The 26,900-nt window shown below is 39.2% G+C and overlaps 2 protein-coding genes across 6 annotated transcripts; one reads left to right on the plus strand and one right to left on the minus strand.

Moving 5' to 3' along the window:
* LOC144027756 (uncharacterized) lies at positions 1-19,233 on the plus strand. Of its 2 annotated transcripts, none has more exons than XM_077535556.1 (5): positions 1-1,492; positions 8,861-9,702; positions 11,147-11,218; positions 17,291-17,410; positions 19,136-19,233. In XM_077535556.1, exons 1-2 carry the CDS (start codon positions 548-550, stop codon positions 9,677-9,679), a joined length of 1,764 nt encoding a protein of 587 aa, XP_077391682.1. In that variant the 5' UTR covers positions 1-547; the 3' UTR covers positions 9,680-9,702; positions 11,147-11,218; positions 17,291-17,410; positions 19,136-19,233. The 2 variants fall into 2 exon arrangements, with proteins under 2 accessions (XP_077391682.1, XP_077391683.1); XM_077535557.1 differs by having other exon boundaries at positions 19,139-19,220.
* Positions 15,636-25,604, minus strand: mydgf (myeloid-derived growth factor). 4 transcript variants are annotated; one of them, XM_077535563.1, is made up of 7 exons: positions 25,416-25,604; positions 23,934-23,984; positions 23,522-23,583; positions 22,655-22,736; positions 18,934-19,006; positions 18,166-18,290; positions 15,636-17,012 (listed from the first exon to the last, which is right to left on the minus strand). In XM_077535563.1, the coding sequence occupies exons 1-6, from the start codon at positions 25,566-25,568 to the stop codon at positions 18,211-18,213; spliced, it is 501 nt and encodes a 166-aa protein (XP_077391689.1). In that variant the 5' UTR covers positions 25,569-25,604; the 3' UTR covers positions 15,636-17,012; positions 18,166-18,210. The 4 variants fall into 4 exon arrangements, with proteins under 4 accessions (XP_077391689.1, XP_077391690.1, XP_077391688.1 ...); XM_077535564.1 differs by having other exon boundaries at positions 15,636-17,019; XM_077535562.1 differs by lacking the exon at positions 15,636-17,012 and adding an exon at positions 17,526-17,757.
* Between the last annotated feature and the right edge of the window lie 1,296 nt (positions 25,605-26,900).

Raw genomic sequence — 26,900 nt, forward strand, 5'->3', positions numbered from 1 at the left:
AGGCGAACGGGACAGTTGCGATGACAGGAGACGATAAAGGACTGACCACAGAGAAAGAGAGAGAGAAACGGAGAGATGAGGGCAGTGAGTTAGAATCGTGAGAGGGAGTGGGAGGAAGAAAGAGTGGGAATTGGAGGCAGTGCGGTGCGCTGCAGAGCAAAAGGGGGGAGGCAGAGAAAAGAGAGAGAGAGAGTGAGAGAGTCGAGAAGCCTCCGCCGTTGTGAGCCAGTGAGACGCTGGAGGGCTGGAAGAGGAGACGCAGGTCCAAAAGGAGGCTCCAGAGACAGAAGTCGGGGGGAGAAGGTAGAAAAAGGAGGCAGAGTGATAAGATCAAAAACAGGAAACGAGGCTCGGGTGGTTTTGAGGATGAGCTGCGAGTGGGAGCAAATCGGATCAAAGTTGTAGAGGAGGAAGGGAAGACAGATTGAGGAGATACTGCCCAAGTTGATGGCAAAAGTGGGAGGAGATTTATGGCAACAGGGAAGGAAGCGCTCGCCATCTCAGGAGTCCGTCCCCCCCGCGCTTCTCGCGGACGTCATCCGTCAGCATGTTCTCTGACAGCAGGGCTCCGGCGGCCAAGGAGCACAGAGCCTTCAAGCCCCATGCCCCTCACTTCATCCCGTGGCTGCGCAACAGTCTCAAGTCCCAGCAAAGTGCTGACCTGGGGCTCAACGGGCCCTACAAATCCAATCCCGAGCTCCGCGACAACCTGGCCCCTCTGGAGAGGACCAAAGGGATCGGGATCTTCTCCATCCCGGGGAAGAACAAGGCGAAGAAGAGCGAGTTGCGTTGCAATGGCGTGGGGGTGGCCAGGATGCTACCGGTGGTGCTGAGGGGCCACCACATTTTGGGGAAACCGAAGGAAGGCAGTCCGGTAAAGGCCAAGCAGTCCTCAGAAGTGGAATTCGATCCCGTTAGCCACGGACCTCCTGCGGGAAGTCCCCAGGTTCCTACTCCCGCGTTGCTAATCGAAAGCCCAGACTCGAAGGTTGGCGTCCGCATGGAGGAGAGGAGGGAGGACATTTGGGACTACACCAGCCATGTTATTCACCAGAGAGACCTTCAGTCATCAGTCTGGCTCAGCTCAAACCCTCAGGGATCATCAAAAGACGGACACCGTGGCTTCCGGTCCAGTTTCAGCTACATCAGCAGGAACTGTCAGAGCCAAAGAGACCTGAGCGTGCTCAGAGAACCACCTGTGGACGGCTCAGGCGCCCCGCGCAATGGAGTCATTTTTTCCACGGAGGTCCCTCACAGAGGTTTGGGTTTTACCACCACTCTGCGAGGGCCAGGGAAACACGGCAAGCGCATCGCGGCTCTGGGCGCCAACCAGGCCAGGTGGGTCCAGCAGAAACCAAAGAGTGACGCGGAATCACGCAGGAAGGGGGCGGAGTGCAATCGCAAAATGGTGCGGAACCAGCTCAAGCGGGTGGTGGACAATCTGGAGCAGGTTCTGACGGCACTGAGGGATGTTCAGCAGGAAATGAAAGAGGTAAAGATATTTGACGCTCAGACAATTCCTGTGTTGGGTTTGCATTTTTCTCCAGGGACTTCGGAGTCCTCCCACATTCCGCAAATGTGCGTTAGGTTTATTGAAGACTCTAAATTAGATTTAATTAAATTGTCGCAGGCCCACGTCGCAGTTATCGTTTCCCCCAGAGCTCTGTTACGACTACTCACCCGAGACACTAATGACAACAAGTGTTATGAGAAGACGGATGACTGCATGTTTTAGAGTTTCATCCATAATCTGGAATCCTTCAGAACAATAAACTTTAGACGTTAATTGAAAAGGTCAGTCAAAGACAGAAATACAAAACACTGGCAAAGACCAGCTGCAGGGCCCAACTAAATCCAACTCCATTTGACATCATTAACTTGGCCACGCCCCTTAAAAGGCTTACACGAATACTACAGTACATACAGTATTACACTTAATAAAACCAGTTTACTTTACATTCTCAATGTTTTTTTGTTTTCACAACAATGCTATATTTTTTTCATTCAAAAAACAAAAAAAATGGGTTTTTTTCTGGAGGGCAGGAAAAGATTAATACGAGCATTTGAATTAATTTCAATGTGAAAAATGTAATTGTTTTACTAGTTTAATTTGTTTTGTGACCACGCTCGTAACTCAAACCACTCATATCTCAAATCATCGTTCCCCACTCAAACTAATGAAATGCCATTAATTCGTTACAGCCTCTCTAAATAACCCATTAAACTGGATGTAATGTGTTTTTTAAATCTGGAAAATGTGCTTTAATAAGACATTTAGTAATAACATCATTTAAAGGGTCACCACGTGGCAGTATAATACAGTCAGCCACACAAACTAAAAAGAGTTTCACAACTACTGTGACTCGGTAAACTGCAGTAATATTAATAATTTTATGCAGAGGATAAATAATATATGCATGTGAGTTGTACTGCTTGCAAATGTCACATGACCAAACTTAGACAACAGGTGAGCATGATAGGTCGTTACTTGAGTCCTGAGCAACGGTGGTGTCATTTTCAATCAACAGCAAGGGACAAAATCGTGATCCCTTGAGATGGCTTTTTTTCTGCTTAAGTCGTGTTCCACAAACACAATATTAATTGAATGCTGTGTTTCGAGTAGTGGGTTCGCATTAAACATAATAAAGAACATTTTTGACTTGACTTCCCTTTAAAGCAATATAAGACAATGTAGGCTCGATGCTATTTATTAGCCTGTCTATGCCATTTCCAGGTAGTGTTAGCATTAAGCTAGCAGGCTGTAAGTAAAATGGGGAAAAAACAGCCAAATGCCAGCTTTTGTCTTGAGAAACTCCTAAGGTGGGTCACTCATATCTCAGGGCACCACTGTACAAGTAAACTGAGTTACAATTTTAGTCACAGAACAAATACAACTCTTAAGTCAAGGTACTACTGCATACTCGGAAAAAAGGGGGCAATTTTTGTAATGTTTATTATATTTTTTTACATTATATTATTATCATAATTATTATATTTATATTTTTATATTGTATGTATTAATGTAATAATTGTAATTTTGACCATTTTAAATTAAAAGGGTTCACAATTGAGGTACAAAAAATACTGTTTATGGTTAGAAGAGGTACATAAATGAACATTTAAAATGTTTGTTTACACGTAAGGATACAATAAGTGCTCACTCTATGTGAATGCCTTTTGAAAGAGCCAATTGTACACAATGCAGTTTACAGAAATAAATACGTTGTTAAGGCTGCTCGACTATGGGAAAAATAATAATCACAATTATTTTGGCAATAATTGAAATCACGATTATTATTGATTATTGATGATTATTTTTTGGTACAAAACAATGTTTAACCATTTAAAAATATTAATAGTAATTATGTAAGTTCCTCTTGGACCAAACAGAATTAATAATAATAATAATAATCATAATAATACATATATATATTTAGACAAAAACTTGAAGTTGGAATGCAGCATGTGCACTGTGCAGTAGGACACTCATGTATTCATGTATTTTTGGTACAAAACAAGACAATTTTAAATGTAAAAAACAAAAAAATATTAGGACATAAAATTCTTTGAAACACTATAATTATGCATGTTCCTTTTGGATGAAACAAAATTAATTAAATTAGTTATTTTAAAATGTCAAATGGTGCAAATGCATAAATTGAAACAACTGAAAAATTAGTATCAATAATCGTTTTTTTACGATTATGCTGATTTTGTAATTGTGGAGTTTAATTGAAATTGTAATTGAATTTCGATTTTATTGCACAGCCCTACTAGTTGTATTAATCTAGACCAGTACTAAGTGATGTCTGCCATCTACTGGTGAATGGTGTTATTGCAACTGTCACCTGATCAGGCATGTTAGCAAAAGCCATTTTGTAAAGTTGACCATCCCTGATCTAGACAGTAATCTGTAAAGCAAATGTGTACAAAGTGTAAGGGTCCCAAAACGTATCCTCGAGGGTATAACGCCCAGGTGACAAGCCATTAGACCCTTAAAAGTAAAAATGTGGAACCTCACCGACTCCACCCCCTACCTCCTTATGACACCCCCGTCTTGAGACTTTTATGACTTTGCATACTCAAACTGTACGCCTTCAGCAGAATTAAATATGCATTAGAGAGTCAGCATTTGGGTTGGGTGCATCCAACACAGTCTGCAAATTATTCCCGAAACTCCTCTCTTGCTCCCACTCGCATCTCTCGTCTCCACCGTGCGCAGTGTTTGCTCTCAAGTCATGCGTAGTTTTTTATTTATTTATTTATTTTTTTAACGGGAGTGAATGAGTCGAGAGTCACGCCTCATTTGCCACACGCGTTCACGGGCTTCCCGAGATGATGCGCTGTGACATTAGGCGAAACGTCCACCTGCTTCTCTGTGTTCTTCCTCCCCCTATACCGTCATCATCATCATCATCATCCCTTTCCTCCAAACTCTTCGTTCTCCCGGACAGATGCTGTTCAAGGCTCAGCTGCACCGCCTTTCACTATCCATTTATCGCCGGGCCCCTCGCGCGTTGCACATTATCCGCATTTCATCCGCATCCGCTGGGTCAGTGATAAAGCTCGGGCATTAACCTCGTCATGCGGGGTCGGAGGGGAACGGTTGGCGTGTGCTTGTGTTGATATACGGCTGATGAAAGAGCGCGTCGCCTCGACAGGAGGTTGGCAACAGGCTGACACTTTGTGTGAATGACAAAAAAATCCCCCATTTTCACAAAAAGGAGTCAACACATCAAAGACAGACAAGGCACAGAAGACTTTTTGGTCGCCTTTCTGTATTTCAAAGGCCTGTTATATCATTCTGTTGCATGAACCCGCTCCTTCAGTTTGATTTAGGAACCAATTACTGGTTGAATTCTAATGATCCTGCAGCTGCTTTTAAGTTAAACCCATTTGACAGCCGCTACCAACAGAAGAGCAAAAGTAGAAAGGCGATGTTTTGCTACGGCGTTTACCGGATTACTGTCTGCTCATTAGAATAACAGTCACGAACAATCAAAGACTCCAGAGTTATTGGAAATTATTATTCTGTACCTTAAACCAAATTTGGTACTTTTAAGTGGTTTGAAAACTAGTACTTGGGTTTCAGGAGTGCCTGCCCACCCATCAAGAGTAAAATTAAACAGTCAAGTAATTCTTTTTTTTGTCTTTTAAGGCAAAGCTGCGAGGCAAATTTACATTATAACCAAATTTCTCTGCCAAAATGACAAGCTAGACTGGCTGAAGATTCAAAGCCACTTTCAAGCCATGGCCAGAATCAAGTGCTGTCTGTCTGTGTCCATCAGGATTTTGCTTTTCGTTATTTTGTGTTTGTATTTATTTATAAATAAAAATGTTAAATATATATTTTAACTCAACATTGGTAGTATACACTTCTTTTATTATTTTTTTTTTTTTTACTTTCGCTCATCCAAACTACAGTAATGGGCACTAGTTACTCGTCAACATTGCCAGTCTGTCTATTATTCAAATTAGCAGCACTTAAATAAGGCATATGCAAATATTTATTTATTTAAAAAAAAAAAAAAAAAGACAAACGGGCAAGCAAGCACTCGTGGAAGTAGAGCTCAGTTTTGTAAAAAGGGCCCTTTTGCGAATTTACGTACTCTTGTCTGTATTGATCTGCCCCCTGGTGGCCAAGGCGAGAACAAAAGGAGCACAGAATGGGGCAGGAACAGAATAATGGCATTTCCATTCATTTCAAACATGATTTGAGATACGAGAGTTTTGAGTTATGAGCGTGGTCATAGAACAAGTTGAATTTGTAAGTAAAGACCCCAATGTAACTGTTTTTTTTTCTTGATCTCTAACCTCCGTGAATAGTGAGTTTACAGTAATCGCATTTTCACACATTGTGACAGCACTTCATATACGCTACAATTCACTTGATAGTAGGTATGAACAATTAAATACAAAACATCACACTGATCAGCAGTCAAAGTGTTTCGTAAGTAAATAACTCCATTTGAAGTAGTTTCATATGAATTCACAGTCTATTTGGCAAATGAAAAATAAAACATTTAAAAAATAAGTCTGGAGATCAAAAACTGACCCTTACAGTACCTTTTTTTCTTTATGTATAATTAATTTGATACTCTTTATTGTTAGTTATTGCTTTTGTTTGTTTGAAAATACATGAGGGGACTTTGAAAAAATAATCGCATATTAAATCAATCGTTCATCCCTACTTGATAGTGGCTCTGAATCTTCACCTAACCTATCTGACCATGTCATGGAAGTCGAAATTCTATACGGGGGCAATTATTCTGTAAATTTAGTTAAGAAGTGCAGCTTGTTTACAGAAAATATTAATTTCACACTTAATGGAGTAAAGTAGGCCTATACATTCATTGAAAAGTCAATTTTCCATAATGCGTCCGTTAAGTATTTAAGTAATTGAAAATTCTACATAACTAACCAACTTACTGCAATATCGACCACGTTGAGATGATTAAAAGCACATCATTAGCCGCCATTCGTGCAAATTAAACCCAACAACGTGCAACCCCTCGACAAGTGAACGTCTCTCAGCATTCCTCAGCACTGCTTGAAGAACAACTATTGTTTATAATCAACACACTGGGGAGCTGCAGCAGCAGTAAATCAGGGTCCTGTGCTCTTTTATCTCTGGTGATTCCTGACATTATAACAAGCTGCTAGCCCAGCATCAGACACACAAACACGCACTCTGCACTTCAAAGTATAACCAAATGCCTGCGCCATAAAGCTACATGGAGGGGGGGAAAACAGGTCATCCTTTGACATTAGCAAGGATGTTTTTTGAACATTAAAAAAAAAACACACAAAAAAACAATACTTCTGTTGCAGCTCAGGATTTATCCGTGCACAGGTGGAGGGAGAGGTCAAACATTTCCCCCAGAGTAATTTTCTCCAATCATCGCAGCTGCCATTATTTTACTCGATGTGTGTGCCGCGCCAAAGACACTGTAACTCTGTGACTGGCTTATATAAATATACATGGTCCCTTTTGCAATCATTATCTTACTGTCTGTCTATTCCTGCATTTTACATCAGTGCTTCCCAACTTTTATTGGGACAAAGCACACCTGGAAGGAGAAAAAAAAATAGAGCAATCAAATGCAAAACATCAATTTTCATAATTGCACATTGACTTTCTCCTTCATAAATGTCAAACACCATCAAACTGCCTACAATTTAATCTTCTGTGGCTTTATTGGTTTATGAATGCGCCTTTAAATGTTGACATTTCAAATGCAGCAACTAAGAAAAAACAAATAGTTGATATTACTAATATTTTGAAGTCAAGCTGATCCATGCAATAAGTTCGGTGAACACACAAATACGAAGTATGCTAACATTCAAGTCACTGCTCCTCATCAATAATCAATCAAGTTTCAAGTGTGCCAAATAACAGCCACACATTTTGGGCTTTGGGAGACTATCTCCAATATTTTTCACCACACGCACATTGTATTCATTATTTAAACCTAATAATTAAAACCCGGCACTAAACGTTCTTATAAATCCGATGAAGCCATGATCGGATCATCTAAAAGCACATTATCTGCTTAATAGGATGGATGAGCTGTGCTTAACTGATAATTACGTGTTAGATGATGAACATGTACGGTTAAGACATTTTCATGTTCAGCTCCAGCTTTGTAAAACGTACTGAAACACCAAACAGTTTGGACATATGTATTTAAAGGTTTAGAGAAAGTCAAATAAATTTCACCTGTCAAGGTTTTAGTGCAGCACGCTACCATCCAGCTATATGGAGGCTAGGGATAGTAAAATGCCAAGCAGTATGGTCTATCAATGACTGTTGCTAGTCCACTGCCAACCTCTTAACTCATTTTCTTCCAAAAACGTATAAATACGTGTTACGGTTAAAGTGTATCTAAGTTATTATATATTTGCTAAAATGCGTCACACTCATATGAACTTTAAGTGAACTACTTTGCACCCATTTTTTCAGATGAACTGTACCAGACAGTGTGGCTGTGTTTAAAATGAGTCAAACAGTCTGGGGCAGAAGCGAAAACGAGAACTTTCATTGCTAATGGATAATCACATGCTTATTGCAACACACTTACATCCAATCAAACAGTACGTTAATCTAAGAAAATTCAGCATTGCAATATTGCGCTTTCCCCACCCCTTAGTAGTGCAACGCCATTTTGTAACCGGATAGGGAACAATCCCAAATAAAAAGAAAGGAAGCAAGAGAATTGTCAGAGCATCTTTGTCAGTTTGTAACTGACAACTCTGCTCTCCTCGCTGCGAGTAAAAACCAAAAGTCTTGTCTTCTCATCCTTGAGTCTGTGTGTTCAACATGTTTTGGTGTGTAAACCTAACAATACGTTCTATTTTAAATATCATACTTCCAAAGATGCATTTATACGTTTTTTTATGGTAGAGCAAACAGAAGGCTTTGATGCAGGCTCTGAACTGAAAACAAAAACGGCCAGCAGGTGGCAGAGCTCAACCAGGGCCATGTTGCAACAACCTCTTTCCCCCACTGTTTTAAATAGATTTGTGACTAATGATGAAACTTAGCTATATTCTAATAGTTGCTGCAGAACAGAAACAGATAGAAATATACTTTTTTTTTCCTGATGAAAGAAGAGACTAAACTTTCTCTTGGTAGGTTCCATGTTTTTATAGCAATAGAACACAATATTCTGTGGGCCTTGCAAAATCAGTCAAAATCCAGTAAAACAGCCTGAGAGCGAAGGGAGTTGCTTCAGTGAAAATGGCTAGCTAGCTAGCTGGGGGAGACATCTCTCTCGTACTAACTCCATTTGTTGCCGTGCGTGATGGAGTGATTAAGTCATTCACTAGCTATCTAACTATAACTGTTGTTTTTATCCAGGTGGTGCATCAGATCGACTATCTGACCTCCTGCATAGACCTGGATGAAGAAGATCAGTACCAGGCAGAAGGAGGCGAGAGCTGTTCCTCTTCTGGCTCCAATGAGGTGACAGTAATCAGCGCTCATCCGAGACCCTCCGTCTCTATAGACCACCGAGGAGCCACTTTCACCCTGAGGAGAGACCATCCCACTGCGAGGAGATCACCCCCAGTTGAGTTGCCATGCCAACTAAGCACAGAGTTGACCAGAACTCTTCGCTTTGGAAGTTCCCCCCGACGCGGAGGCTTGCTAACGTTGGTCAACAATCACGATTCCTCCACTCAGCCGCATCCCAATTCATCCCCTCAAAGAAGTCTCCCCGTTCGGCCGCCCACCCCCGGACTCTCCCCGTTGACGGTCAACCTCCCCAAGTCCCCTCCATCCTCCCCGGGTGGCTCGTCCTCCGTCATGGTTAGCCCCATCTCCCCGTTGTCCCCAAAGTGTCACGCGACCGCCGTGCTCAGCCCATCCGTCGTTATCGAGCCGCCGCGAAGCGAGCACCCGCCGACCGTGCGCTTCTGTCCGTCCGCGACATCCCGACACCCGTCCGCCAGCTGCCCACCCGCAGACTCGGAGACGCCGGCCCACGCGGACAGAGAGAGGCGAGCGTCCTCAGCGGGACCCCCTCTCGCGGGGGCCGCCAAGACGCAAGGCCGCAAGGGTCGCAAGCCTCCGCCTTACCCTCACCACAGACTCTCGGAAGCCGCAAAGACAACGCAGGATCCCCGCAAAGCTCCTCCTTATCCTGAGAAGAGAAGACTGCTCTCAACCACGGTGTGAGACTGCGGCCCCTCCGACAACAAGTACGTTTATTTATGTAGCACTTTTCCCAGACAGGACTCGAAAATTGCTTCACATAGACTGTGTTTGGAAACATTCCCTATCCACTATATAGCGGTACCTTGATTTATGAGCTGAATTCATTCCATGACTACGCTCATAACTCACAATTCGTATCTCAAATCAACTATCCTGTTGAAATGAAAGGAAATGCCATTAATCCATTTTAGCCCAGCACATTGTGCTATTTAAAATGTGTGCGACTCGGCCACCAGGGGGAAGTTAAAGCGAAACAAGACTTATAACCCATTTTCCAGTATTGGTATGAAGTATCAAGAATAAAAGTCCAAATATCTCTGGCATCTTATTCCCTGAATTTTCTTTTAAACCGATTAAGTATCAAAATAAGAACATACTGTGGTGAACGCCATTATCCTGGTCACGTGATCGTGATGACGTATCCCGTGCGTAAACATTACAACAGCCGCCATTGTTTATTTGAAAGGGAGTTTGCTGACGTAATGGGCACGAAAAGAACTATCTTCTATCCCAATTATTGCGCTAATTCTGTTCAGAGTAAAATCCTCAACATGTCAGGTTTCATGTCATCCCGTGTGGGGGTGGGATAGTGTGGGGGGGTGGCCTCTTCTAATGTGGGCTAAAGCATGCTTAGCACATAACATGTAGCTCGTACTTCACTTTTGCTGAACTTTACTTTTTTCTTCACTTTTGCTCGACTTTACTGTTTTTTACTTCACTTTTGCTGAACTTTTACTTTTTTTTACTTCACTTTTGCAGACCTTTACGATTTTTTTTTGCTTCACTTGTGCTGAACTTTAGTTATTTATTTTTGCTTATCTTTTTAATTTAATTTCAAGCTTTTTAATCTTTATCTTCCGCTTCTTCTCAGTACTCACTTTAGTAGGACCCATGGTTAGAAAAACAAATACGTTAAAAAAAAATGTAAAATGCAAACACAAGCATTCACTCTAAAGCCCGATGTTTAATCACGAACACAATGCAAAAAAGAAAATTGAATACTGTAAATCCCAAATTGGGGATCTCGAAACTCAAGGTACTACTGTATAGTACCGTATAAGTCAACCACAATATAGTGCCCTCGATGTATTCCATAATTATGCTTCATGAAAACTAGTGAACGATGGTCTCTAGAATTTGTAATACATCTCATGATGCATTGTGCTGACAAAAATGTTTCTGTTATGTTCAATCAAACCATATCATTCCATTACCAAAAGTCCTTTAGCCAATACAGTGTAATGAGAAATGCCATAGTTTAGGCTAACAAAAATTTGCATACAGTAGACCTTATGGTGCTAAAAACAACGATTGTGGAGATGATCTAATGAAGTTTTGTTGCGAGACCTGAAGAGAAAATTGCAAACAGTCAAGACGTAAGGATACTAAGGCATGAATGACCATTTGTAGTTCATTTCTACTCAACAGGAGAATTTCCAGGCCGGGCCACAATGAGCTGAGACAGAGCAGGTTTCCAAGGTGACGGGACGTAGACTTGGGGTGAGTAAGGAAAGAACAGCTTGTCGACAAATCTCTTTGGTACTTAGACGCAACACACACAGGCCATCATAACATCTGTCTGGGTTAATGTTCTGGTAACAAGAGCCCCTGTGCAGATGCTCGCTTTGCACCCACAGATTGCACTCTTCGGGCTTGATGATCCCAAATTGTGCCCGCTAAATTGCATGTTCACTCTAACAGATTGCGGCCACTTTTGCTCGTTGTGTGACGCTTGATCTACTGTGATTGTGGCACGATTGGCTGGAGGTGTAAAAGTGATGATTTTGTGTCGGTGGAAAAGGGGAACAAACGGAATAATACAAAATAAATCTATTAATTTAGATGATTTTAGGCAAGCCAGCAGCCGCATAAAAGCGAAGCTTTTTTTATTTAACTCATTCTGATTACGTGTGAATTGATGTATGTGACTATCCTGTATAAGACTGTTTAAAACTTCAGACAGCACACCTGAAAAACTGATCTGGGTACAGTGTGCTGAAACGACACAAAACAAAATCCAAATTTAAGTTTTGTTATAGGAGATATGGCATGACTCCTTCTTGTGATTGGCTCCAAGACAGCACTTGGATTATTAATAGTGTAGAAAATTTGTTCGTGTGAAAACATCAGGGTCACCCCCCCCCCCCCCCCCCATTTTAAATTATGCAAGTAATTAACTGATTAGAAAAATAGGAGGATAAGAGTGTGCAGTGGATCAAAAAATGTTGAAGACGTCCTCATAACGTTAAATGTTGAAAGAATTAACAAAACACGCAGTGCATAGCTGCATTTGTAATAACAGTGACAGCTCAGTGCATCTTTCTTTTCATATTAGGAGCTATCTAATTTTTCACATGAAGTAACTTGTGAAAATCTGGACATTTTTAAAATTGTAAAATATAACTTGGCCCCAGTCTCCATGAGTATATGCATTATTTTGACATAGTACAGGCTTTCCAAGGGGTGGGCATTAATCGCACGTTAAAAATAAAAATTGTGGCGTTCCAGGAACTTTAAATTAACACACTAATTTTGACACCCCTAGTTACGATATTTTGTTTCAAGAGTGAAAAAGATCCGTTTTGCCCATCGTCTCTCATTTTTGCCAGTGCCTCCTACCTGCCTGAGTAATGAAGTTTTCACCTATTCTTTACACGTACAACCCTTAAAGGACACCAGAAAAATAAGGTCCAATTAGAGAATTTAAAAGAGCGTCATGATTGCAAAAATGACAAGCAACAACTCCTGAGCGCATTACAACCTTGGGGGTTGCATACACGACACCAAGTGTTGGGATGTAATGGGAACTAATTGCAGCTCAGACTACTTTGGCTCTAAAGTACACATAGGGGGCGGGCGGGAATGAAGTGATAAATTGTATTCAGGCCAGATAAGACTAGAGCAGGGTCTAGCAGCTCAAAGCTGACAGGGTCAGCGTACACTCGACAGGGGGCAGCTGGCCATTGGTTCAGTCCTTCAAGGACCCCTGGTGTTAGAAAAATCCTATTGCCTTTGCTGCCTATGGTTTGACTGACCCGGGCCACAATCTCCATCTGTTCCCTTCTAAATATCAGGAGATGCAAAATAGAGGGGGGGGGCAGGTGTGTGTGAGAGGAGACTGTGGAATGCAGTCTTGATTCATTACGGCACAGCAAAGCCATGTTTTATTCATTTGGGTCGCTCATTGCGCACACCCGAGGTGTTTATGTAGTTTATTTCGAGCAGGATTTTTATTTTTTATTTTTTTTTTAAGATAAGATTGCTTGGTGACTTTAGCATCACTTAAGCCAAAAAGCCTGTTTGGTCATGCTGAAGAAGATAGCTGCTTTTCCAATGACAAAACACCAGCTGGGCTTTATAGTTTGAACTAAAATGGAAAATAACACACCAGTATAAAAAAAACATTTGGTGAATTCATAGTATATGGAAGTGATCTATTATGAATGGTTGTCATCTGCTGTGGGGTTTCATTCAAACTAATACGGATTTTTTATTTTATTTTTTCCCAGTATTATTCACCAGAAAATTTCACTTGAGGTTTAGCAGCATAGGGGGAAAAAAACAACTAAGGATGGCTAAAGATATTTATAGATCACAATCAAATCCATCCTCCACTTTCTGTATTTTCTATAGCGCTCATCCTCATAAGGATCACAGGCGAGTTGAACCCTATCCAAGATTGCCAGCCAATAACAAGACAATATACACAGAAAACCATTCACACTCATGTACACACCTTCAGAGCATTGAATGAACCTAAACTGCATTTTTTTTCCCAAATGTGGGAGGAAGCCCACACAAGCACAGGGAGGACATGCAAACTCCACGCAGAACGTGCTGAGCCGAGATTTAAATCCAGAATCTTTTGATTGTGAACCACATTGAATTAAAATCCACAAAGAAGTAATCGGGCTGCACGTTAAGGGGGAAGTCAACCCAAATATTTTCGTTACAATATGTTCTATGCACACCCACTAGTCCTAACATGGCATTATGATTAGTATTGCGTTTGTGGAATTTGAATTAAGCAGCAAAATTAGCCCATTTTTATCCTTCTCAAGGGACGGACATTTTGTCAAATGGGGTGTCATTTTCAGTGGACAGCAAGTGGCAAAATGGCTGCCCCAAAATGGCTAAAAACAGGTGGATTTTGATGCTTAACTCCTATTCCATAAATACAATATTAGTCAGAATGCTGCGTATAACATTATTGTAAAGAAAATTGTTGGGTTGGCTTCCCCTATAAAGAAAAAATAAACAAGAATGCAATGAAAATATTACATTATAATTAGTGAATACACGCACTAAATAGAATTACAAAGTACCGGTAAACATTTCAATTTTACGCCCACATTATGAAAATATTACAAGCATGCAGACATTATAGAAGAGGGAAGAGCAATACTGTCAACTAGGGGCAGTTTATAGGTACTACAGGCATTATTTTATCTGTTGGCTGCCAAAATAGGCAGCAGGGGATTTAATAGTTTTGGAATTTTCATTTTAGTTAGTTTTTATTTTGTTTTGAGTTTTGTTTTTTAAATTTAGTTTTAATTAGTTTTCAGGGCAGAGTTTTTATTAGTTATTTTTAATTGTTTAAATACTTAGTTTTAGTTTAATTTTAGTTAGTTCCAGTAGTAATTTTCATTTCTAAAAAAAAATAAATAAAATAAAAAATAAATTTAAAAAAAATGTATATTAGATGTGTGCAATATTATTCTGGTTAATATCAAAATAAATATACTTAAAAATCACATTTAAAAACAAACCCCAAAGGCTCATGTTATGTGTTAAATTAAAACAAACATTTTCGCTATCGGAGTTCATTATGATAAGCAGGGTTGTAGATATTTGCTGAATATAACTATAAAAAAAATTGTAAATTAGTAACTTTTAAAATCAAGTAATGAGTAAAGTAATCAAGTTACTTTTTAAAGCAAGTAATCAGTAAAGTTACTTTTATAGGGTAACTGTTTCAACACTGCCTGCCCCACACATGGTTTCATTTGATTTTTAATGAAACCTTTATTTTAGTTGACCTCTAAATTGTACCACTTTGGGGTCATTTCATTTGGAACGCTCCACTGTTTGGGGCAAACGAGTAGAACAGAGAACATCTTTATTTTGGCAGTTTTAGTGCAGCCAATCTGCCGCGTTGACCTCTGACTCTAAACTCCAAAGTCAAGTTGAGCTCATCAAAAGTGGAACATGAAAGTATTTACAACATCTCATGACAGCCTTTATCAGATGGCCGCCGAGATATTTTGGAGGGAGCAGCAGAGAGGCGGACCAGCTGGCAAACAAAGTCGTGTCTGCCCAGCAGCAACATCATGAGTGGACTTTTATAGCACGCCATCACAATCTGCCCCGCTTCTTGCCAGCGTGGAGTGTATTTAGAACAAAAAAAAAGTGATTTTTATATTCTGCTCGTGGAGCGGGGGGGAACGTTAGAAGTGCAAAAGAGTGGTGATGTCAACATAAAGGCTGCCTGGAGTGTCATAAAGAGGACACGAGTGAAGTGATGGCGAGATTCAGAGCGCTAGGACGGCTTTTGATGCTTTTATTACAGGGACGATGCCTCGTGGGTGTCGTGGCTGTAGTCAACATCAACTGGTCAAGTGTTGCAGGTCAATGTGACATTTATTTTATATTTAATCAGCTTTTGAGGTCGGCCATCAAGATGAGCTGCTTTCTCTAAGGCTCAACATAAAATGAATTAATCCCTCCCGACTCATATATAATGTATCTGCATAAGACCACGAATGATCAGCGTCATATACGTTCCCATATGTGCTGCAGGATTTAGTCTATCCCCGCAAAGCCACGAAACAATGACAGCCCTTTATCTCACGGAAAAATATGTATCCCGGGACGATACATGCTAATGGAGCAAATACATTTAGAAACATTTATTTTAATGAAGTCGCGTTTGTTGAGCAACTGTCTCGCATTGTTGCATCACATCAGAGATTAAATTAAGAATATTTGTGTGTAAAATGAGTTTATCTTGAGCATGACAAGAAGCATAAAAGATTTGACAGTGTTTCACTGGCAGGCACAATTTACATAAAAAAATATAATTCATAACAGTTCAAACCAAAGACTAATCCAGTATTTTTCCCAACCTTTATTGCGGCGAGGCACATATTTTATATAAGAAAAATCTCACGGCATAACAAGACACAAAGTGTCACACAAAGTATGAACATAAAAATGATATCAACGCAATTCATTTGCACGTCTACTTAGCGTGAAATCCGGGATTGTTGCATTGAACATGATGCAATTATTCTGTCGTATGATACACAGGTTAACTGTACCTCTGCTAATACAATATTTACAAAAAAATAAAAATAATTTCCAACTAGGCATGAGTCGATATTAGATTATGACGGTAGGAAAAATATTGCATTATCACAATATTAAAATTAATGATCCAAAATGACTTTCTCTTGAAATATTTGGGTAAATAAAAGCAACATTTTTTTTCCCCATTGAACACTATTTTTTTATTTTATTTTTTTAACAATTTGGTACAGAAGAAATGTGTACCATGTTGAGTTTAAATAAATAAATGTCAACCTTCCTTCTATTTTTATTTTTCTGCAGTGTCCCATCACTCGTGTATGGGCTACTCATGTTGTCCTTGAGGTTAACTAAAACCTGTTGGCACCAATTAATTTTTGTAGGACAATGCACAATAATCATAAGAGCAAGTGTTTGTACGGTATCATCCATGCCTAAATGCTCACCCCTTCCCTTGCTGCTCACCGATAAGGTTCAGCTCTGCAAGCAGCCAATCATATTGTGCCCTGCTTCGATGTCTCTTCACCCTTATCGGTTACGGCCAGTATTAGCAGTTATTGAAACTTTTGACTTTTTAAAACTACTAAAAAATATATATATATGATGTACAAATCTACAAATAATGTATTTTTGTTCACCCATCTCTGCCAGTGACATATAGTGACGAGCAGAACAAACAAATGTACTTTCATTATATGGGTTTTAACCTATGTATCAACTTTTTATCTTTTTGTTGACATGAGATGTTTTTTAAAGTATGTTCCTTGGCTCAACAGAGGTTGGCAAACGCTGGACTATGCTACTGCACACTCAAGCGATTTGGAATCAGTGATCTAGTCATCATCAAAATTCTGAACATTTTCTTGTATTGACTGAAAAATGGATCAAACGCTTACTTTCCAAAGCAGATGAACTCACCGAGTTGTAGCAGTATATCAAAACAGTTGTCGACTGTCAAAACAAATCAAGATGATGACGTTTCCCCCGTCTGTGGACTCAAAACAGCAAACAACAAAGTGTAAACTTCAAAAAGTCACAAAAATGCACTTGCACAAGTGAAAGTGAAACAACACATGTCATAGCAATAATTTGGCCAATTTGGCCATTTTGTGCAGGTGCAGTGAAGGGAAAAGGTTCACCAACTCCAAAAACACAAGAATTTTCAATAACAACTCAAATTTATTGAACCAGGAATCACACGCTGCTTAAAGAAAATGCCTATTCATACAAAATTAATCAACATCTTATTTACTTGTGTTTCCCCAGCCATCACCTAGATGTGGTTTACATCCTGTTGAGACCATCAACACCTGACCAGCGGCCAAAAAAAAAATTCCCACGAAAACCATTTCCTCAACCTACACAAGCTGCCACAAAGCCAAGAAGGTATAAACATCACATTTGTGTGATTTTTATTTATTTATTTATTTTTGTAGAATAGAGGGGAAAAGTAACTTTCTAAAACTTTCAAATCAAAACAAGGTAAAGTACAAGCATCAGATGTGTGTTTGGAGTTTTTATTCATCAGAGAGCAATTTATGGAGATGTTTCCTCTGGGGGATGTAAGCAACTGATGTGGTCCGTGATGGCATATTGCTTCCGAACAGCACCAAAAACCGTTTTGAAAATATTTCAAATGAAGTTCACATTAATGATGTATCAATAACACCCTTCATCTCTCTGCAGAAAAAGTCGCTATTGTTCTAAAAATCCCCTCTGGCCAAACCCCCACCCTAACACAAAAAATAAAATTCACAGGTAGTGATGATGTGTGAAATATGCTGCACATAATATTGAAGAAAATGTTTTGGAGATTCTGATGTGATGATACTGAGGATTATAGTGCTACTGGGGGCTCTCTCAGTAAAGTCCTGCGAGGCCCGGATGATTAGAATTGCACATTTATGATTCCAACTGGAATAGCCCCTGACGGATCAGCACACATTATGCCTCAAAAAGTTTAGAATATGCGACGGAGGAATGCTCCTTTAATGTAAAACATCAAACGGTGGAAATTTAAAAAGGATATTGTTGATTGTATTTATGCCCAGGAGGGGCAAATACTCGCACTCTTACTCATCATCCTCAGCCATTCTCCAAAACGGAACCATTGACGAATGAGCTAAAAGTCAGAAGCTCACCCGGGAAGGACGCTCGCCCGACGCGGCGTCCGAGCCCCGAGCTACTCAGAGCTCTTCGTGTCTCGTACGTCCGATCGCCATCAGCTTGGACAGTTGAGAGTTGAACTTGCCTTGTGTGTGGGTCACTGTGGGGGTGGGCACAAGGGACACAAGATTACTTTATGGAGGGGAAAAGACACAGTCGTCGTCGTTCAACTGGAGAGACAATCTTGACAAGGAAAGTGGGCCTTAAATGTAGCACTTTCGGCTCATTTCACAAGGCTGAAGGCTTTTTTTTTTTTTTTTTTAATATATATATATATATATATATATATATATATATATATATATATATATATATATATATATATATATATATATATATATACACATACATACATACACACACTTCAAATCTGATCATAATTTAAAGTACTTTTTGTCTCAACTTTGACAGACTGGCCTGCATCGAAAAGTGGGTCAGATAGATTGCAACCAGCTTCATCTTAGATTCAAGTGCATTTGTCCGATGCATTCCCCACAACCTGCCATGACGCACCAGTCATGATTATTATGATTATCTGCTGTACTGAGAGAAGTGGCCATCCCTGCACAGACCAAAAATTGGATCATTCTAGGGTCCGGATGGTTGTTGGCTTTAATTAATTGACATTCTGGACAGCGAACAAGCCAAAAATGTTGATTAAAGTGAATTCTAATGTAGCCTGGCCACATGAGAGGTGGGGGTGACCTAGACACAACGAGCACTGGGAGATGATTAAAGCTCACCTGTGGACTCTGCGATGGTGTATTCCTCTGAATTAAGATCCTTATCCTGTCCTCCTGCTATTGCTGCCTGTGACTGGAAACAAACACACACGCACACATGAATATGATGGGAAGAAGAGGCTGAAGATATGACAACAAGGTCATGCGTTTGTGTACTCAGTAAGCTTATTTCTTCGTGTACATGGTTTGTGTGTGTGCGAAGCAGGTGGAGGGAACGCCGCGAACGAACGTCCTTAATGGTGGAAGGAGGCGTGGCCACAACAATCGCTCAGGAAGACAGTCCAAACACAACCTTCCCCCCATGAAACCCAAATAAAGTTTCAACCTTTTTCTCTCGTCTCCTCTGCCTGATTTCATTTTTGTTTGGGTAGTACGGTGGCAGCTACGACCTGAGATAGATAAAACAGGTTTCCATGGAGACAAGCGGTGGAAGATAAGTTGCAAAATAAAACAATAAATCAAAGAGAAAGCAAAGTGACGGTGGTGATAATGTGCGTCATTCAATTTGGCTCGGCAATGTAAAGGCAACCTATCAGTGGCTTAATCTTATCACACCTCAAAAATTAATTACAAAAAATACACTGTGGCTTACAAATAATGCATCTCTTGTCAGGATATCACTTCCGTCCACAATAAAGACAGCAGAAATGTTACTGTCTGGCCATAATATAAAGTTCAACTGCCCAATCGAACGCAGTGCTTCCCAACCTTTATTGAACCAAAGCACATATTATACATAGGTAACCAAAACAAAACTATTTATTGTAAATGTATACTTTATTTGCATCCCTTTATTTCACTCGGTCCTGTAACACTAATACATTATCTATCGCCTCTGAAAAATTTGGAATAATCCACAAGTCACATGGTTCGCAGGAAGTTACATCATTCTAATCCTCTATCAGAAGTTCACTCATTTATTTTTCTGTATATTTAATGATATTTCAAAAATGACTGGGGAGAATGCAGGGTAAAATCAAAAAATTGGTTGGTTAACCCATTTTTTTTTTTTAAAGTAATGTTAATTTTTACAGTACATTGTGGGTAAATTACAATGTGCTTAGTGTCAACATGCTACTAGCATAAAAATTATTTGCTGTATTAGCTAATTCTATGCTAAAAACTCACCCCTTTTACTCAATTTCAATAAAACAGTGACATTAAAATAAAACAAAATGCTACCTGAAGATGGGCTGATAAGTTTGCCCAGTTCAATATGTGCATGATCAAATTGAAAAAAAATAAAATAAAATAAAGACAGACATGTACGTTTACTCTGAGTTACAACAAATGGCACCTATCGGTATTTGTGGTCAATTTACAATATCCTGAGATAAAAAAAAAAAAAAATGAAATAAATAATAAAAATAATAATAATAAACAAATAATTAAATTTTAATTAATGTTATTATTTATTTTTATAATTATTAATTAAAATTAAATTAATAAATATAATAATAAATATAAATAAAATATAAATATTATTATTATTATTAATAATAATAATAATAATAATAATAAAATGATTTTTTTAAATAGAACTTATTTAAAAAATTTAAATAAATAATAGATAAAGATGATCTTGTCTCACTTTATTCACAAATGTACTGCATTTAGTTTAAAATCTGGGCCCGTTCAGTGGAACACAAAGCTAAACTCAAGAAAGACACACACTGAGATCTTAAATAATTTTTCCGCAGTACCATAAATTGGTTGGGAATCACTGATATAAACATCCAACACGAGAACAGTATCACTAAGGGGAAAAAAATAAATAAATCAACGACAACAAATAATCCATCGATTTTTGAGACTACCGGTATATATCAGGGTTCTGAAGGGGGGAAAAATGAAAAAAAAAAATTACAAATAACACGAATCTCCGCATCTAACAACAACAACTCAGCTGACGTACAATCTGAACACTGCTTGCAAGACCATTAGGTTATGTCAAATCATTAGTGGAGAAGCTCTGGGTAATTTAAATTACCCCATTTCATGGGCAACTTACAAAACATATCAAAAGTGGTGGTGGAAATGGAAGTGTCATTTCTCTCAAGATGTTTTCAGCTATATTAAAGGCAAACTTAGGCAAGCGTAGGGTACCGACATCGTGAGCCTTGTTGTACTGCCAAGCTAGAGGCGTCCTTATTTACGGACTACATGAAGAAAGAAAAAAAAGTTCGTCCTCTGCGCCGCTTTGCTTTGATTATGTGACATTTGTGCCGACTCTGTACTTTCCAAACCTCCTCAAGAGTGCGGGGAAGCACTTTGATCAGCACAATGACGGAGGTTGCGGGTGCATACGGAGAACATCCGAGGTAATAGCAAGTCAAAACTGTCACCGGGGCTTGTGTCTTTGCGATGGTGTTGAATTGGTGTCAGCTTTTTGCTGTCCAACACCAGTGCTGTGCCAACTGATCACACATCAGGAGAAACGGAGGCGGGGCAAACTTCAGAGTGTTTGAGAATGTAGATCCTGCATTCACCAGGTGGTGGGGCACTTTAGCACAAGTGTGAAATGAAATGTAGCGTAGTCACACATGCTTTACTAGTAGTGTATCATATCTCCACCTCATTAAAAGGTTTCAATTTGGAACTCCTTCCAAACCAGCAGGAAACACCATCAGGCTACTACCTGCTCGGTTGCTTAGCAACCATTGCCAAATTTGGACACACTTGCGCTAAACTGCGGTGAAAGCCAAGTGCAGTGTAAAAAGGGATTACAGTCATTTCCACAGTTGTTTGGGCACCACCAGTTTTTTTTTCCAGCATGTTTGCTTTGCATTAATGTGTTAATATTGGAATGGTAAATACTGTACCATATTTTTGTGAAACCTCTTAGAAGGGACATATTATGGAAAATGAACATTAGTGGCTAAAATATAGTGTAACTTCAATTCTACCAACCGGTGAGGCACACAAAACTGGGGAACCCTTGAATTTAAACTGTCCAGCAAAAGCAATAAAAGCAAAAGGTCATTATTATGGCCAAAAAATGACTTTTTATTTGTATTTTATTTGTATTTTATTTGTATTTTATTTTATTGTATTTTTTAAAAAAAATTAACACAACTGGTTGAATTCTCTGGACTGTCTGCCCACCCATAAAGAGTGAAACTATACAACCAAGTAAATCTAAAATTATTTTTGGAAATGGATCTGTTCTGGGAACCGTTCAGTTCTTGTGCCCCATTTTTTGTTGGATTACCTAACTGTAGCTTCTGACTAGCTAAAATTATTTTATTCACTTAATGGGGTCTCGCTTTTTCCCCTCTTGCATGACGTTCTACTCACAAGACTCTGGCTCCACTTTGTCATTATGCTAAGGAAAGGCTGACTCATGACTTGGCCATTATGGTCTTTTCACCCCCCCCCCCCCCCCCCCCTTTTAAAAAGTCGCTAATTTCAACAGAGACCAGGTATAGGGTGCGTAAAGTGTACTATAATTTGTGATTGGTGTATTTTGACAAAAGCATGTCACAGGGATGCGATTTAAACACCTGGAAACTGTGATAATAATGCATAATATCTTCAAGCAAATTTTAATTATTTTATTTTAAATCCACTATTATTGTTTCATATTCATTAACTTGTCATTGTCCAAATGTTTCTGGACCTAACCATCTGTACCTTTCCCCAAGCACCAACACTGCAGGACTCATGTTTGTGAACTTGTAAAGACAACACTGATGACACAAAGTGGTTTGTTTATACTTACGAACGCATTTGCATATTCAACTTTGGTTCCCTTCAACTCCATTTTGAAGGCGGTGAAAAACAAGTATGATTTCCCTGTGGGCCTTAGCAGAGAAAACAAACAAAATCTTCAGTTGTCATGCATATTAATTCATTTGCATACATTCATTGCTGTCACTAGGGATGGATATTGTAATCGATTGATTGATCGTTATTTGGTCGCCTGTGTGGAATTGTTTGGTGATTAATCGTGTCTTGGAGCAAATTAAGAAAAATAGAGCGCACTCCTTGTTGCATAGTTTGAAGTCGCTACGGCCTACGTTATGCATACATCAATGTAGCACAATTTTGTGGGCTCCTAAAAAAAAAAAAAAAAAAAAAAAAAAAAAAAAGATAAAAAACAATTGTATACTGAGCGCCCACACACTTTTCCATGTTGCGGTAATTTACAATTCCGATTCAATGGTTGACATCACTGGAACTCTTCTGTGGTGGCATCTTTAAAAACCCTTTTGGGGGAGGGGTGGGGGGTGTACACAGAACAAGGCTGCCAAAAATAGACGAGGCTTATTATCAGCTAGTACCTTATTATCTTTATAATGAAACTTAAAACAATAAACTCAGCCATTGTTTATAAATTCCAAATGGTGGATTTTTCCAACTTAATTGCTACTTTGACGCTCCTATTAGTCTTATTACCTGCACCAAAGCACCAGTGAAGGTGGTAACATATTCACCAGTGTTTGTATGGCTGCGTGAATACAAATGACAATACTGCCATCTACAGGACACAGGGCAGCAATTCAATGCTATTCTTGCTTGTTTAATTTTTTTTCCAATTACTGAGCTAATACAGTGGGTCGTGTGTGCACGCGCACATTGGGCTTACCTCCACACAGAGCAGGAAAACAGCTTGTTGTCTTCACTAAGGCCCACACTCATGTGCCATTTCTAGAAAACAGAGGACAACATAGCTCAACACTATCAAAATAAATCAGCATCTGTTGACTGGAATTGACTACAATGAATCATCCCTTGCACACATATACTACATTTGCATTGTTGTGCCTGTTGCAGTGCAGGACTCACACCTGCTGTCAAACAACATTCCGCATTGTGACAGGTGCAGGTCCTGATTCTAATTGTCCTGAGCGGTTACATCTTTTGAGACTTGAATTACTAAGGGTGCTCAGTAAAATTGTGAAAAGACAGTGATGGCTTCTGTGTGTTTGGTGCAAAGAATTATGAGAGCTGCAACTTCATGTGGGGAAAACATTTGTTTGTTTGTTTTTTACACTAACCTCATTGGTGCCTCCTTGAGCAACGAATGAGAATGAGCATTCGTACCCACCCTGAAAGAAACAGAATGTTGACACACGGTCAGCTATATTCATGTTTGGTCAGTTTTGTGTGTCAGAAGTTGGGAGTTGATGATTGTTGATTAGTCTAATTACAGAGCCTTTATCGTACAAATGTGCAAATTACTGAGCTCTACAATCTAATTACAACCATTTTACTAGTAATCTGAATAATGATTTGAATTATTAAAATTAAATTAATTTTACTACAGTCCAGCTGTGGAATTATTTTTGCACTACATCAACAAAAACACAGTTGTATACAATGCAACTATCTAATATTTTTAGAATCAATTAATCTATTGATTATTCTACTGATTAATTGAATAATTTCATTACATTTTATTTTGCATTAAGTGCATAACCCTTTTTTCATGATTACTATTGTTTATTAAGCAATTATTGTTCTTTATTTGGTATTGTTTATGTATATAAAAAAGCTGAACAATTAAGAAACATCAGAAATGTATTCACCGACCTTTTTGAAACTGGTTCAGTTTGACAATCCATTATTTGTCTTTTACTTGACTAATTTTGGCACTTATGTGCTGAGAACAACCATCGACCTCAGAACTGTGAGGTTGAAGCTTAGGTTGGGAGCTTTATTAACCACTAACTCTGTACCACCATAATTAAAATAACAATAATAGTAACAGTACTAATGAAAGAGCATCAGTAAGACTAAAAGGTGCAAAGTGTACATAGCTACTATGAAGTTTTGTTCCATTCACATAATTACACCTAATACTTGTAAAATAAATAAATAAATAAATCAATAATAACATGTGTTAAATATTAATTAATGAAATGTAAATTCATTGATACAATTAAGGGATGGTTTCTTCAGCATTGTTACATTGAATAAAATAAGCCCCCAAGGTGCATATTCGAGTTCCCATTCCTCAGCCAATGAATGGCACCTTTGTAGCAGCCAGCGACGTGTCAGTCGTTCACGGGCTATGGCGTCATCAAAAGGCGACATAGTGTAGTCTGGTAGTCTGCAGTCGCGTCCAATAGGAAATATGAGTAAGCTTATAAACGCTGACTTAAAAGCCTTCCAGTTTAAAGTAAAGACAAAACATGACGGAAGCCCTTGATAGGCGCGTTATTTAACATCATATGGTGCATAACCGCGTGCTGAAAAATCGGTGCACATCGATATAACCGGCATTCGAGCTTTCTGATAGGCAGGAGGTCCTCCCTTATGTTTGACAAGACAATCACAAATAACGAGATCTGATAAAGCCAATAAATGCCTTGTACACAAAGAAGACAGTGGCTCTTGTCGTGTGGCGGTGACAACAGAGTAGTAAACCGGCATGTTTTTAAAATTACATCTAAATAATAAGAAACAAAACGTGAAAAACTCAATTTTAAAAGAATACACACTGTACTATTAAGTCGTTCTTACATGAACATACGTACAATGGACTCGGTGAAGGTGTACAACGTTCCTCCAGGTTTCACGTCAAACTCCGCCGTTTTCGTTTGTTCGTCCGAAGCATGAGCCGGCAAAAGCACCACAAAGAGAAGAAAAACTGTCAAGTTAGTAACAGGAAACTTCTTTTCCGTTGCCATCCTTCCCTCTTGTGTATGTTTAGTGAAAATGACTGTTGAGTGGCTTCTTCTTCTGTTTGTTTAGCGGCGTCAAATATTTGTTTTTGCTGTGCATTGTCGCCACCCATTGATTGCTAATGAGAACTGCACTTGACAGCGGGTAAAAAGTATTCTAAATAAATTTGACATACAATGAAAAGCTTTTAACAACTCTAAAGCTTAACATTAACATTTGAATGATTTTTATATTTAAAAAAACTAACATGAGGCTTCAAAATCATAAAAAATGTAGTTGTTGCCTCCACTTTCAAATATGCTCCTTTCTTTTTTTTCTTTTTTTTTTGTAATCACTCACACAAGCGTACATTACGTAAGCCACATAATGGTCTCCCAGGCGGCGACGTGAACCCACGCCAACCGGCACCGAAGGCAAATGACGGTTCAACTCGTCCATCTGGAGCCCCCAGAGGTTCTTCTCAACTAATGGGCTGGGGACTCGTCTGTGACACTGCCTCCTTGGGAATTTAAATAACGACAAGAAACTGTTTTGTTAATTGTAGCATCCATGATCCATCCAAATGTGCCTAGTAATAATAATCAAGATACTCACATACACGCAGGACACCCATGCAAGCACATGGAGAACATACAAAGTCAACACGGGAAGGCCGGAGCCGAATTTTGAACCCCAAACCTCAGAACTGTGAAGCAGACATGCTAACTGCTCGATCACTGTCTGTGAATAACATTTGTTGCGCAACAAGAACTTATATGTAATATACAGTATTTGCGGTACTAATATTACACCTCCATCTTTGCATAATAAGCAAAACGAGAATAAAAATAAACAATGTTACTGCATGTCAGCGTATATTTACACGTATGTCTTTGGAGCCATAAAGCATCCTCCCAGCAAAGTGTGACAGGTGAACATATGTTTGGCCCAAATCGTCAAACCTCAACTTTGTCTGACAGACATGTGTGAAAGTGCACAACACGAGAAGGATTTAAAAAAAATGTACATACAGTACTGTACTGTTAAGTCACCTCCTTCCTCCTCAAATGTTCACCTGGTGCCTCTCTGTCCTATCACACTTCACGGAACCAAAATAAAACAAGAACAATATTTTGGTCTTGTATGTTGTGCTAAAAAATGAAGGCCCTTCAGTCTAGCATGTTCCCTGAAATCATTTTTTTTGTGCCGTGTTTTTCGCACAGGGGCTTGTAGCAAAAACACCAAGGTCACACGTTCTTCCATTTTAAACAGGGAACAGCACGTCAGACCACTCAATGGAAATGGTTTCCTCTCGCAGGATGTCAGAGGGAGAGAAATATATTTGTTCATTCGCTTCA

Source organism: Festucalex cinctus, chromosome 10 (genome assembly GCF_051991245.1).
Source record: "Festucalex cinctus isolate MCC-2025b chromosome 10, RoL_Fcin_1.0, whole genome shotgun sequence".
Lineage (NCBI taxonomy): Eukaryota > Metazoa > Chordata > Actinopteri > Syngnathiformes > Syngnathidae > Festucalex > Festucalex cinctus.